This window comes from Heteronotia binoei, chromosome 15 (assembly GCF_032191835.1).
Source record: "Heteronotia binoei isolate CCM8104 ecotype False Entrance Well chromosome 15, APGP_CSIRO_Hbin_v1, whole genome shotgun sequence".
In the NCBI taxonomy this organism is placed as follows: domain Eukaryota; kingdom Metazoa; phylum Chordata; class Lepidosauria; order Squamata; family Gekkonidae; genus Heteronotia; species Heteronotia binoei.
Genome location: NC_083237.1, coordinates 67,997 through 81,375, shown reverse-complemented (window position 1 = coordinate 81,375; position 13,379 = coordinate 67,997). Strand labels below are relative to the sequence as shown.

Below are 13,379 nucleotides of genomic sequence, written 5' to 3'. Positions count from 1 at the left end.
CGGGCCGGCCGGACCGCCGCGGGCTGGATGCGGGGAGGGGCGGGAGGGCGCGCCGGGAGCAGCAGCAGCAGAAGCCGCCGGGTGGGGTGGGGAGGGGAGGGGAGGGGAGGGGGGAGCCCGGCATGGGCGGAAGGAAAGGAAGGAAGGAAGTGAGGCTGCAGAGGAGGCGGGAGGGGGGGGCGGTCCCTCTGAGGAGCCGCCCTCCCCCCCCCCCCGAGCAGGAGGAGGAAGAGCGGCGAGCCTGGCGGTGGCACACCTCCCCCCCCCCCGCTTGCGGGCCCTTCCTGGGGGTTTCGCGCGAGAACGGCGCCCCCCCGCCGGCGCAGTGAGCAGCCGGGGTCACGGAAGGGGCCGCCAGAAAGGGGGGGGGCGGGGAAGGGAGGCCGCACGGTCGAGGGACTGGCTGGCTCCCGCGGAGTTGCCCGGGTCTCGGCGCCCCGCCCGCTCGCCGGTGGTGGACGTTCACCTTCTCCCCGCGGGGCAGAGGCTGGCAAGGCTCTTCGGGGGGGGGGGGCGACTATCCCCTCTTTAGCGCTTCGGACGCTTCAGTTTTCCTCGACTGCAGCTCCCCCCATCACACGCCCCCTGCCCCCCTCTGCTGAAGTCCGCCTGCTGGGGAAGACGGCAGTTCCCACTGACTCCCTCTGGGTTGCCAGCCTCCAGGTGGGGCCTGGAGAACTTCCGCTTTTACAGCTGATCTCTAGCTGGCAGAGACCAGCTCCCGGGAGAAAATGGCTGCTTTAAAGGGGGGGGGGGTGCTCTGGCATTGGAACCTGCTGAGGCCCCTCCGCTCCCCAGCATCCACCCCCAAAGTCTCCAGGCATTTCCAACCCTAGCAGAGACCTCCCCCCACAATGCCCTACTCTGCCCCAGGGAGGGGGGGCACTTCTTGGCGATCAGGAGGCTGCTGTGGGAGGGGGGGAGGCAGAAAACCCCTCTGCCCTCAGAAAAGGCATTCTGTCTTTGCCTAGTTAGGAAGGGGTGCATTTTGAAGGCCCCACCCCTATGGGTGCCATGTGCCTTGCCTCAGCCCCTCCCCCAGTCCCTGGAGGGCTCTGCAGGCTTTTAAAAATAGCAATTACCACTCCCCTTCCCCCCCCCCATCCTGGCTGCCCATCAGTTCAGGCCCCTTTCTGGCCTCCCCCCCCCCCATTTATGCAGGCCTTTGTGGGTGCCACCCTGCAAAGGAGCAAGGGCAGCAACTGCCCGGACAGCTGGGCCTTCTCTGTAGTGGGCCCCACCTCACGGGAACAGCCTACCTGAGGAGGTTGGGGGGCTCTCAGGTGAATCTCTTTCTGCAAATCAGAACTGTCCAGGAGGGCATTTTAGTAAACGTTACAAGGCTTTATTATGGCAGAGTGGTACAGGAAGGGAAGGAGGAGGAAGGAAGCATGGTCTGGAGGCAGCCTCAGGGGTCTGTTCCATTTCCCCAAACAGCCTCTTCAGCGAGGCTAAGGCACAGCATCAGCAGGTGTATGTTTGGACACACACAGCCATGTCTGCATGACATCCAGGACTGGCCCTAGACTGTCTGCCCCCCAGGCAAGGCTACCTTCTGGTGCGCCCCCCCCCCCAGATAACATCACCAAGTCACACGGAGGGTGCCCAGTTTGGTGCCCCCAGAAGGCTGGCACCCTAGGCGATGGCCGGCCCTGATGACCGCCCTGCAAGAAGGTGGAGCAGGGCCGTTATCCCTCTAGCGGGGGCAAGGAGGAGTTTGTCTTGCATCCTGATCCAATGTGCAGCTACTTGGAAATGAGGGTCCCGTTGAATCCTGGGGGGCTCCCAGTCCAGACCTTTGTTTCTGTGCAGGATTTGACTGCTGCCCCTGCCCTCCTGGGCAAAGCACCTTGAGTATGCCTGCTCAGTCCATGGCCCATCATGGCACTGCCACGGTGCCCTCTCCGTCTCCCTCCCTCAGTGGTATCTGCTAGGCAGTGCAAAGGGAGGGAGGGAGGGACTCCACAGCTTAGAGGGAACACTGCCTCCGTCAGGCCAGAAGGGCATTCAAAACTGTTTTATCGTGGAGTGAGATGGATAGTGAAAGTTTTATCGTGGAGTGAGATGGATAAACTAACAAGAACTTTGAGAGACTATGATTTGGAAGTGTTTAAAAAGGAGCGGAAGAAATTTAAAAGATATATACAGTTAGAGTGGAACGTGAAAAGACATTGGACAATTTTTTAATATGAATGAGAAGAAAAAGACATTGAACTTTGATGGGTTAGGGATACCTTTATAATTGGACTTCAATATATAACTTCGGGGTAAGTCTAGCAACGGAGGGAGGGGGATAGAAAACATCATATGGGTTAGAGATAGAAAAGATATAATTAAACATTGTAACCATATGTTATTAATAAATTGTTAAAACACTCAAGGGACACGTGTGGATCTGTTCTCACTGAGTGAAGAGGAGGAAGGCACGGAGGCTGCATGTCTACGACTGAGCCCTTTGTGCAAAAGGCTGCCTGCTCTGAGCTTATCAGAAAAGGAGGGCAGAGCAGCCTGTGTGGTGCAAGCTGGGGGGGGGGGGGGCGGCATGAGAGAGTGTGAGCGGCATGGAGGGAGCTCAGAGGCACTGCTGGGAGAAGCGCCCCCCCATTTGCTTGCCCGTGTGACCCCAACCGCTGCATCCTGGGCAGCCCAACACAAGAGGGTAGTTTCCAAGCACAGCCGTGTGGGTCTGCCGTAGGGGAGCTGGATTCAGATTCTGCGCATCAAGGCTCCCTTGGCCAGAAACCAGGGTGTGATGGCAGCAGTTGGTCTCTCAGGTGTTCCTGGGCTCAAACCCAGCTGTTCCAGCATGGCAGACATGGCAGGTGATGGGTGGGGAAGCCACGTGTGCCCCAGAGCCACACCCTTGACATTTTCCGAAAGGACAGCCTATTTTGATTTGGAGTGGCATTTCATTTCTGCTCCTGACAGGGACCTTCTGCCTTCCTTGAAGGCCTCTCATGGATTTGCTTCCATGCACCTGTCCTCTGCACGTGGAGAGTGTGACCGCATCCTTCCTCCGCCCCCCCCCCAAACACTTCTGACTTGCTCAGGTACCTGGTGCCAGTGCCACAGCAGACTGGCCCTTGATTCAGGGTTCCCACAGGTGGAAGATTGCAATGCCACTCTGCTGGGAGAGGGCAGGCTTAACACAGGCATGGCGACAAGTTGCATTCACAAACAAGCTTCCAAAGCAGTCTGCCCCTCCCCCCCACGGCCTCTGCCATGGCGCTTCTCAGGCAAAATCCTGTGGCCAAGTGCAGAGGAGGTTTCCAGTCCGCCCAACGTCCACGGTGGCCACAGGCCTGCCCAGGCTACCTCACTGCCCCAAGGAGCCGCTGGGAGCCGTTGCCTGGCCTGGGGGGTGCAGGAAACTGCTTGGCATCCAGGAGGTCCTTGTACTGGAGCTCAGGGGTGACCATACGCAGGCACACACCCTGGTCTTGGGGAGCCAGGCCAGGCCGCAGGGCATAGCCTAGGATCGGAGCCTGACCAAACTGGAAGGGGCGAACGCGCTCATCGGTGATGTTTCCCGGCTCCAGGGGACCCCCACCCTGCAAGCAATGCTGCATCAGCTCTGCCCGGCGCTTCTGGAGCACAGCTGTCTCCCGGGCCATGCGGGCATAGCCAAAGTGCTCCACCCGGGCCCAGAAGGTGCGGTTGAAGTGGGTGTAGAGCTGCCAGTCGAGGTAGTTCCAGGCCCGCAGTCGGGCAGCAATGCTGGGCTCCAGCGCAGACACAGACCCTGGGCTACGCAGGTTGTGGCTGAAAGCCACCACGTCATCCAGGGTCCAGCAGAGGGCATGGCGCAGGAGGACCAGCGACTCGTCCATGTGTTCTGTGAGCAGCACGAGATGAAAGATGTGCTCCAGTTCTTCAAGAGTGGCTTTGATCGCAGCTGAGCCAGGGCTGGTGGGTGGGTCCAGGCCGAAGTCAAACCAGAGCAGGTTGCGGGCATAGTGGCTGCCTCGCTCCCCAGGCTGGTAGAAGTGGTGTGGGGATGCCAGGAAGTCAGAAAGGGTGCCAGCACGGCGGAAAGCAGGTGCCACGCCCCGGTAATAAGAGAAGGCCGATTCTGCCAAGGCCACTGGGTCCCGCACAATAGAGAAGTAGAAACTGTCAGGGTGCACGACTTTCTGGACCTGCGGAGGGAGATCCGGGAATGAGCGGTGGAAGGCGGGGGCAGAGAACACCCCTTGTTCTTCGGCCTTCCAGCCCCTCCCCTCCTTGAACGAGCTCTGGAAAAGGTTCTCCCTCCTCCCCTCTCCCTGCTAATCTTCACAACAACCCTGGGGGGTAGGCAAGGCTCCGTGAGTGGGCCTCTGGCCCAAGGTCACCCAGTGAGCTCCCCTGGGAGGGGGATTTGGAAGCAGCACCTCCCAGCCCTTCTCAGACACAGTGGCTGGAAGGAGCAACTCCTCAGACTCTCCCCTGCAAGGGACTCTCCCCTCCCCCAGACACAGAGCTGGAAGGAGGACCCGGAGAGGCTATGGAGGGGGGGGGGTTGCACCACTGAGGCCCTGGCTCCCCCCCCCAGACACAGGGCTGGAAGGAGGACCCTGAGAGGTTATGGAGGGGGGGGGGTTGCACCACTGAGGCCCTGGCTCCCCCCCCCCCCAGACACAGGGCTGGAAGGAGGACCCTGAGAGGTTATGGAGGGGGGGGTTGCACCACTGAGGCCCTGGCTCCCCCCCACCCAGACACAGGGCTGGAAGGAGGACCCGGAGAGGCTATGGAGGGGGGGGGGTTGCACCACTGAGGCCCTGGCTCCCTCCCCCCCCCCAGACACAGGGCTGGAAGGAGGACCCGGAGAGGTTATGGAGGGGGGGGGTTGCACCACTGAGGCCCTGGCTGCTCCCCCCCACCCCCGCAATGACTGTTTGCTGCCCCTGACAGGGCAGGGTGGGACCCACATGTGCTGAGAAGGGGAAATGTTGTTTCTCAGTCTCCCGCGTGATGCACAGACTGAGGCCGGTCTCTGGGGCATCTGCCTCCGATGGCACCGAAACCCCCCACTCCCGCGCCCCTCCCCTCCGTACCTCTTGCAGTCTGAAGCGCATGTGGTGGCACAGGATGTCAAAGGGGTGCCCCTTGAGGTGCCATCCTTTCACCCGCCGGGCCTGGAACGGGCTGGGGTAGCTGAACTGGTAGCGAGCTGGTAGAGCAAAGCGCAGGCCCTGTGCGTCCCCGAAGCGATGCAGGAGGTTGACTATGGTGCTGCTGCCCGTCTTGTGCGTCTTCAGGAAGACCAGGTGTTTGCGTGGCTGGCAGGGGGCAGGTGGGCTGGGAGGAGCGGCTTCTTCCTCCTCCTCCTCCTCCTCGGCTTGGGCTGCAGGGACCCAGGGCACGGGAAGCAGCCTGCAGGGGAAGAGCCGGAAGGAGGGAGGGCATTGGGCACACTGCTGGACCCCCACCCCGGAGGGAGGGGCCGGGAGAGAAGGCAAAGTTACCTTTTCTGCAAGGAGGCTCCCAAGAGCTGGAGGGTGAAGCCAAGGGCCATGGAGACGGCCACAGCAGCCCACAGCACCTGAAAGCGGCCGCATCCCGAACGGAGCCTCATCCTTCTTCGGCTGAGACGGAGAGAACAGAGAGCGAGCCCGGGTGACCCCAGGCAGAAGGCTCGGCAGAAACTCCCCGGCACTTGGAAAGGACTCTTTTGGCCCTCCTCGCCCTGCCTGCCTATCTGCCTGCAGAGCCGGCCTCTCCCTCCCTGCCTGCCTGCCTGCTGCCCAGTCCTTTGGGCCCCACCCTGGGGAGGCGGGAGTCCAGGCCCAGCCCCCAATCCTCTGGGATGCCGGATGCTCAGATCCACCCTGGCCCCGCCAGATCAAAGTCAGGCTCAGCTCCTGAGACGCCGGAGAGGAGGCCTCCCACCCGAAGGGAAGGCTAGGCTGGAACCCAGCGCCCCCCCCCCCGCTCCCGCCAGCCCCGCTCTGGCCACTGGGAGAACTGGGAGCGCCGCCTGGGCAGCTGCCTCCTGGAGCCCCAGAGGAGACGGCCCACCCGCCAGGGGAATGGATCCTGGAACCCAGGACCAGTTCAAACAGCCTGCCCCACACCTGTCACGGCTCCCTCTGTACACAAGGGAAGAAGCCGGAAACAGGTGGAGAGCGGGAGGCAGGGAACCCAGGGCTCAAGAGAGTCCAGGCTATGGGGAAGGAGGCCCCGCTCCCTCCGAGCTCCCCGCCCCCTCGGGGACCCCCCAATCTCCGCCCCAGGCAGCTGAAACGTGGGGGCTGCAGGCTGGGCTCCTGGTGAATTCCTAGAGGGCCCCTAAGGCCTGGCTGGGCAAGGGGCAACGCGGGTCCTTCAGGAGAGGGAGAGGGAGAGGGGGCACTGACTTACCCCGGGGGAGTCCTCGGCGGTGGAAGCGCCCAGCAGCCTGGCCTGGCCTGGCACGGCACGGAGGGTCCTTCCCGCCCTCCTGGCAGCACCTAGCCCAGAGGGGAGGGCGCCGGTGGGGGGTCTGGCCTGTGGAGAGGAGGACCCCAAGTTCAGCAGGGCAGGTAGGGGGCGGCAGGGCCAACCTGAGGAGGAAGCCCCTGCCCGGTTGGGCTTCGGATCAAGGAACCAGCCGCGGGGGGGGGGGGGCAGGGTTGGCAAGGAGTCCCGGTTGGGGAAAGGGGGGGGCAGGGAGTGCCGCCTGCAGCGCCACCGGCGCCTTCCTGCCTGGGCCGGGCGCTCGCAGCTGCAGCCCAGCTGTCTGTTGGCTACAAGGAGTGCAGCGGGCGGCTCTCTCCTCTCCCTCCCCCCAGGCCTTTGCGGGCCCAGTGCCTTGGCCGGCTCCATCCCTCCATCCCCGGCCTGAACTTGGCGCGAGCTGCCGCCCCTCCCGGGTTTCCTTGGGGGGGGGGCGGGGAGGGAGGGCTGGTGCAAAGAAGCCAGGGGAGGCGAGAGAAAGCGGCCCGAGGGTCCCGGCCCTGCCCGACCCTTCGAGGAGGGAAGAGAACTCAGAGGGGGGGGGGGGGCTTACTTGGGAAGGGCTCAGTTAACACCGGGCCAGCAGCAGCAGCGTCTTGCTGGGGGGAGCCGGCAGCAGCCCCCTCCCCTTCCTCCCCCTTTGTTTCCCCGCCCGCCGCCCGCTCCCTCCTTTGCTCCAAGTTTCCCGCCCCTCCCCTCAGCCCGCCCCTCGGCTGCTTCTTCGCCCAACTTTTGGCTCTCGTCTCTTCCCTCCCCCCCCCCCCGCGCCTGGCCGCCGCGTTCTCCTCCCTCTCCCCCCCCCCGCCTTGTCCTTGTTGCCCCCCCCCGCTCCAGCCAGCCTCCCCCCCCCCATATGCCGCCAAGTGCCGGGAGAAGAACGCCTGCGCTGGGCAGACCCCCCCCCCCCCACACACACACAGAGAGACGCAGTTGGAGAGGGGGGGAGCTGCGAGTCCTGCCAGACGCGGCCTTTCCTCTCTCCCCGGAGGCCAAACTTCTAGTCGGGGGGGCTGGGGGGGAGCAGCCGTGGTGGACGTCTGCAAAAGACCCTCGTCTCACCCGCCGCCCCTGTTGTGGCTCAGGCGGCCCGCTGGCGGCGCTCTCTGTGGGACGGAGGCGGCTTACACTGGCCCGGCGGAGCCTTGCCGGGAAAGAGAGGGAGCTATTCGCCCAGCCTCGGGGGAAGGGCTGCCCCCGGCCACCGGCTGCTGGGGGGGGGGCGGTGCTTCGGGGCAGGGGGCTGAGCCGCGAAGGGGAGTTGAGCCTGCGGCTCCCGGGGGCCCGGTGTGTGGGGGGGAGGGGGGAAGGCAGGCATGGGGGGGCGTGGCGGGGGGCATTCCACATGCAGCTTTTCCGTACTCTGCCGGCAGGCAGCAACAGGTCCGGAGGAGGCTGCTGGGACAGCGGCGGGAACGGTCCCCCCCCCCGCACTGAAGCAGCTACGGAAAGGCGCCTGGCCGCCCCCCCCCCAGGAGGACCCTGCTGTGCGCCCCCCCTCCTTGGGGCCTCGGCTGCGGCTCGGCCCAGGGAGCTGTCCTGGGAACACAAGGGGGCCCTTTGTCCTGGAAACGGGATCCCGCGGAGGGAGGGGGAGGGAGGGCGCTCCCTCCCTCCCCCTCGCCCGGCAGACGCGGAATCCCATTCAAATGCTGGCGAGGAGGGGGACGGCGCCCCCTCCGGACTGGCCTGGCACTCCACAATGGGCAGGATGAGAGCAGGGGGTTTCCTGCGAGGGGGCCCATCACGCGCTGCAAGGGGTCATATGCTTGTTCTCAGCTAACCCCACCCCAAGGATGAAAGCGCCGCCGGGGGGGGGGGAGTCTGGTAACCCGAGGCTACGCGGGGGGGGGGGGCAGATGTGACCTGCGCTGACCCACCTTCCGTTTCTCGAGGGGGAGGGTCTCCAGCAGGAGGGGCGGGCAGGAATCTGCCATCTGTGCCCCCCACCCCATCACCCCCCCAGGCTTTTGAGGTCAGTTTCCCAAAGTAACTTCTCCGCCCAAACAGCCCGAGGGGGGGGGGGCTTGATCTCAGCAGGGTCAGGACTTGGGTGGGATCGGGAGACCTCCTCCCCCACACACAGTGGGGCAAGAGCGGGCTGCGGTGCAGAGCCCCCCGGGGATGGGGAGGAGGCGGGCTTCTTGGGGCCAAGGGCAAAGGAGATACCCAAAGGTGCCTGGAGAGGCAAGAAGAGGGGGGGGGGAAGGCGATGCACTGTGTGTGTGTTGGGGGGGGGGGTCTCCACCGGCAAGACTTAGTCTCGGTTCAGGCGGGGGCTGCGGAGATTACGGGTGTCCCAGGTAGCGGTTGCCAGGTTGTCCTGTGGAGGGCTGATGTGCTGAAGAAGAGCGCAGGAAAGCACGGGCGCGGGGGGGGGGGGGGGAGGAGAGAAAGTTCCGACGCGTCTATGCCTTCAGTCCGCGGGATGCCGCCGCCGGGGGAGCCGGGCTGGTCTCTGGACGGGATGGGGAGGAGGGAGCGGTTGGCCCATCTAGCCTCCCCAGTGCTCGTTACCTGGCAGTTGTGACGCCGCCTTCGACTGGCGCCGGGCTTAGGGAGAGGAGCAGTGAGCTCAAAGGGCCGCAGCTGTTGGGAGTGGAAGGTGGAGCCCAGTCCCCCCCCCCCCACACACACACCTGGGCTGCATTTTCCGGGGAGTCCCTCCCAGTTCATTCTTTCTCCACACCAAGCTTCAGTCGTGTGCAAAGAGAGCCAGAGTTCTCCTCCTGTTTTTGAAAAGGGATTAGACAGCCCCCCTCCTCCCTCCAGCAAGAAGCCGGGGTCCTTGGCCACGAGTGGTCGCCGGCACTGCCCCCTCCGCCTCAGCACCACGTGGGAAATGGCACCCCCACCCCACCCCCGCTCTGCTCAGTTTTGCTGATGGAGCTCGTGGTCACCCAAAATAGCAGCGGCTGGTCTGTTCTGTACAGAAATGCCTCATTTGGCTGGAAAGAGACGCTTCACCGCGAAGCCACTGGCAACTGGAGGCTATAATTTGTCTCGCACGGGAATCTTCACAAAGCAAACAAAATACTTCATGAGCTTGCAAGCGTCAGTTACCCACCTGAGGTTTCTACTCCGTGGGCACATTCTCCAGCGATGGCTGCAGGAGATTCCCATGCTGGGGGCGGGAGGGGGGCACATGCTTCTCCCCCACTCCTGCAGGCAGCCTGCTCTTTTCATGCTGGAGGGGCAGCCAAATGAGTTGATCCAACCCCCTCCCCCCGCGGCTTCTGGATTACTTGCAGGCCGGGTAGCGAGAGGCATCACGCTTATAAAAACAGTTTGCACACTTATAAGTTATAATAAAGACAAGAACAATAACCAGACAAAGTTATTTAACTATTTCAAGTTTATTGCAAAAATGCTTACCAACACAGAAGCTGTTTATTACACAAAACTGTTTCTGGTTTATCACAAAGATGCTACCATCCCAGAACCTGGTTATCATCCCATTACCCTTCTCAGTCCACTCTAGTTCAAGGCTATGACTGGACATGAAAGCATCCATAGCAGGGTTTCTTGTGAGCGTAGAACTGAGTGGCTTTATAAAAATGTTTATGTTTAATTCGATTTATACCCCGCCCTCCCCGCCAAGGCTTAAGAGATCCCAATTGTCAGCAAAAAGAAAAGAAAAGGTTGTGGGGCATGGAGGGAGAGTTGGGGAGCACGGCCATGAAATGCCCCCACTGTGGCTGCAGGCCACAGTATTAGATGAGTCATTCAGCCTCAAACCATTTTCTGGCTGGCCTCAGGCCTGTTATGGTTTGAGACTGTTTTGCAGCACAGTTGCTGGGTGGAAGATCAATTGTGCCAGAGCAGGAGTGGCCAAACTTTCTGTCCAGAGAAGAAACTTGGAGTCTAATAAAGTTTATCTGTAAGGTCTTGAAATTTATTAGTGTGTATATATTAGCCTTCTGAAAATTCGTTCTGTTTGGGTTACTGAAGGTACATTGGAGTAATGCCGCATTAATGTTGTCTGGGTGTCTGCGGCAGCAAAGTTGGCATCTGGGTTTGCTGCACACTCTGTAACAGTGTCCCTCTTCCAACTGAATGTTGCATTGTTGTGGGTGAGGAGCTGTTTGAGACTGGGGGGGGGGGCCTGCCTGTGTGCCAGAAAAGGTTTGCCTCCCAGTCCTTGTGAAAGAGAACTGTCATTATTCAGTACAGGTTGTAAGTTGCTGATGATGAATTGAGGTGTTTAGAGTTGAGAGCTGTCTGTGATCACGAGTGGTGTTCTGTTATTGTCTCTTTAGGGCCTGTCTTGAAACAGGTTTTCTGTGGATACCGTTCTGGCTTTGTTAATCTGTTTCCTGACTTCATCAGGTGGATACTTCAGTTCCAAAAAGCTTTGTTGTAGATTCCTCAGATGGGATCTCTGACTGAAGATTGGAGCAGATGCGGCACGTTCCAGCACCCAAGGGAGGTGAAGCCAGCAAGACAGCCAAGTCTACTTACTGCTCAGCAACCAAGGCTGGCTCACCCACTAGGCAAACTGGGCAATAGTCTAGGGCGCCAAGAGGGTGGGGGTGCCTAGTTTGCCTGCCTCCACTGCCCGCGCACCCACCCCTCCTTTCCCTTCCTGTCACTTTGCCTCCCCCCTACACTGCGTAGCGTGCCTGCCTCCTCCTCCGGCCATGCGCCACCTGCCCCTCCTTTCCTTCCCGTCCCTTCGCCTCCCTCCTGCACCACGTGTCATGCCTGCCTCCTTCTTCGGCCCACGCGTCACCCGCCCCCTCCTCTTCCCGTCCCTTTGCCTCCCCCCTGCACCGCGTGGCGTGCCTGCCTCTTCCTCCACCCACGCGTCACTGCCCCCTCTTTCCCGTCCCTTCGCCTCCCCCCTGCACCACATGTCGTGCCTGCCTCCTCCTCTGGCCACGTGTCACCCGCCCCCTCCTTCCCTTCCCATCCCTTTGCCTCCCCACTGCTCTGTGTGGCGTGAGTGCCTACTACGGCCATGTGTCACCCGCCCCTCCTTCCCTTCCCATCCCTTTGCCTCCCCCCTGCTCCGCGTGGCGTGCCTGCCTCCTCCGGCCACGTGTCACCCGCCCCCTCCTTCCCTTCCCATCCCTTAGCCTCCCCCCTGCACCGCGTGGCATGCCTGCCTCCTCTGGCCACACATCACCCGCCCCCTCCTTCCCTTCCCGTCCCTTCCTGTCCCCCCTGCACCACGTGGTGTGCCTGCCTCCTCCGGCCACGTGTCACCCGCCCCCTCCTTTCCTTTCCTTCCCATCCCTTCGCCTCCCCCCTGCACCGCGTGGTGTGCCTGCCTCCTCCTCCGCCCACGCGTCACCTGCCCCCTCCTTCCCTTCCCTCCGCCTCCCCCCTTCACCGCGTGGCGTGCCTGCCTCCTCCTCTGGCCACGCGTCACCCCCCCCTTCCCTCCTGTCTCTTCGCCTCCCCCTGCACCACGTGGCGTGCCTGCCTCATCCTCCACCTGTGCACCACCCACCCCTCCTCTGTCTGCCTCCTGCTCCACCCACACGTCACCCGCCCCCTCCTTCCCTTCCCATCCCTTCGCCTCCCCCTGCACCGCGTGGGCATGCCTGCCTCCTCCTCCACCCATGCACCACCCACCCCTCCTCTGTCTGCCTCCTCCTCCACCCACCCGCCACCCGCCCCCTCCTTCCCTTCCCTTCCCTCCGCCTCCCCCCTTCACCGCGTGGCGTGCCTGCCTCCTCCTCTGGCCACGTGTCACCCCCCCTCCTTCCCTTCCCATCTCTTCGCCTCCCCCTGCACCACGTGGCGTGCCTGCCTCATCCTCCACCTGTGCACCACCCACCCCTCCTCTGTCTGCCTCCTGCTCCACCCACATGTCACCCGCCCCCCTCCTTCCCTTCCCATCCCTTCGCCTCCCCCCTGCACCGCGTGGCATGCCTGCCTCCTCCTCCACCCATGCACCACCCATCCCTCCTCTGTCTGCCTCCTCCTCCACCCACACGCCACCCGCCCCCTCCTTCCCTTACCTCCCTGTCCCTTCATCTCCCCCCTCCCCTGGCGCAATCACAGTGTGCTGCACCATGATAGTGTGGTGGTGGGGTGGAGGTGATGGGACGGGACGGGACAGGAAGGGAAGGGAAGGGAAGGAGGGGGTGGCGAGCACCGTGTCTCAGCATGGTGCCCGGGGGAGCGGGGATTGGCAGCAGGGGCTGCCTGCCTGTGCCCTCGAGCCAATGATGTCAGCAGCAGCAGCAAACTGACAGGGAGGCCCCTGCACCCCTCTTCCCCTGTCCCCAGCAGCATCCCTGTTGCTGACGCTCGCCCTACAGGGCAGACTTCCATGACCTCAGAGGTATGAGGAGCAGGCCTGTAGCTACAGTGGGGCCTGGGAGGGGCCAGAGGGCAGAGTCCAGTGCTTGGCTCCAGGAAGAGTTGGACAGAGCTGGCACTCCCCACCTTTCCAGCAGCAGCAGCAGGAGTGGCATTCTGCAGCAGAAGCACAGCTGGAACGGGGCTCTACCATGCAGGGTGGGCAGTGGGAGCAGGCGGCCCCTGGATTCTTAAACTTCCCACAGCCAGTGGGCTTTGCGGGCCACCCTGAATATCAGCGGGTGCAGCCTTGGGCACCTCGCTCTGGTCCCGTCACCATCGCCTCTTCTGCTTTGCTGCGCCAAGGTGGATGGCCTGAAAGGAAGTCGCCACTGCTGCCTGGTGGACGCAGCTGTGGCTGGGCTCTTCTTTAGCCTCAGCATCTTTGTTTCCCCCAAAGCTGCAGCTCCGCCTTAGACAAAAGTCCTCCCCGGCTGATGAAACTGAGGGGGAGCCGTAGAGGCTGAGGTGATGACTTGGCTTACTCGGAAGTAGGCCCCCTGTGTTCTCAGCAGACACTTAAGGCCCACCACCTGAGCCCGCTCATGGGAGGGGTGGCGGCGAGAAAGGGCCCCTGCCCTTGGAAGGAATGTGATATTTGTGATGTCATTTTGGGCCCCACAGCCCCTCCACCTAAAATTTTATCTCCTGGG

General features: G+C 62.7%; 1 protein-coding gene across 1 annotated transcript; it reads right to left on the bottom strand.

Moving 5' to 3' along the window:
• Nucleotides 1-3,311: 3,311 nt before the first annotated feature.
• On the bottom strand, nucleotides 3,312-5,557 carry GAL3ST4 (galactose-3-O-sulfotransferase 4). Its single transcript, XM_060256466.1, has 3 exons — nucleotides 5,450-5,557; nucleotides 5,037-5,372; nucleotides 3,312-4,139 (listed from the first exon to the last, which is right to left on the bottom strand). The coding sequence occupies exons 1-3, from the start codon at nucleotides 5,555-5,557 to the stop codon at nucleotides 3,312-3,314; spliced, it is 1,272 nt and encodes a 423-aa protein (XP_060112449.1).
• Between the last annotated feature and the right edge of the window lie 7,822 nt (nucleotides 5,558-13,379).

What these genes read in the sequence shown, in the direction of transcription:
- GAL3ST4 (XM_060256466.1), bottom strand. Translation starts at nt 5,557, where the DNA reads ATGAGGCTCCGTTCGGGATGCGGCCGCTTTCAGGTGCTGTGGGCTGCT. An exon ending in TGGGAGCCTCCTTGCAGAAA is followed by an intron (nt 5,373 to 5,449) that starts AGGTAACTTTGC and finishes CCTCCCTCCTTC; the next exon opens with CGGCTCTTCCCCTGCAGGCT. An exon ending in TGCGCTTCAGACTGCAAGAG is followed by an intron (nt 4,140 to 5,036) that starts GTACGGAGGGGA and finishes CTCCCTCCGCAG; the next exon opens with GTCCAGAAAGTCGTGCACCC.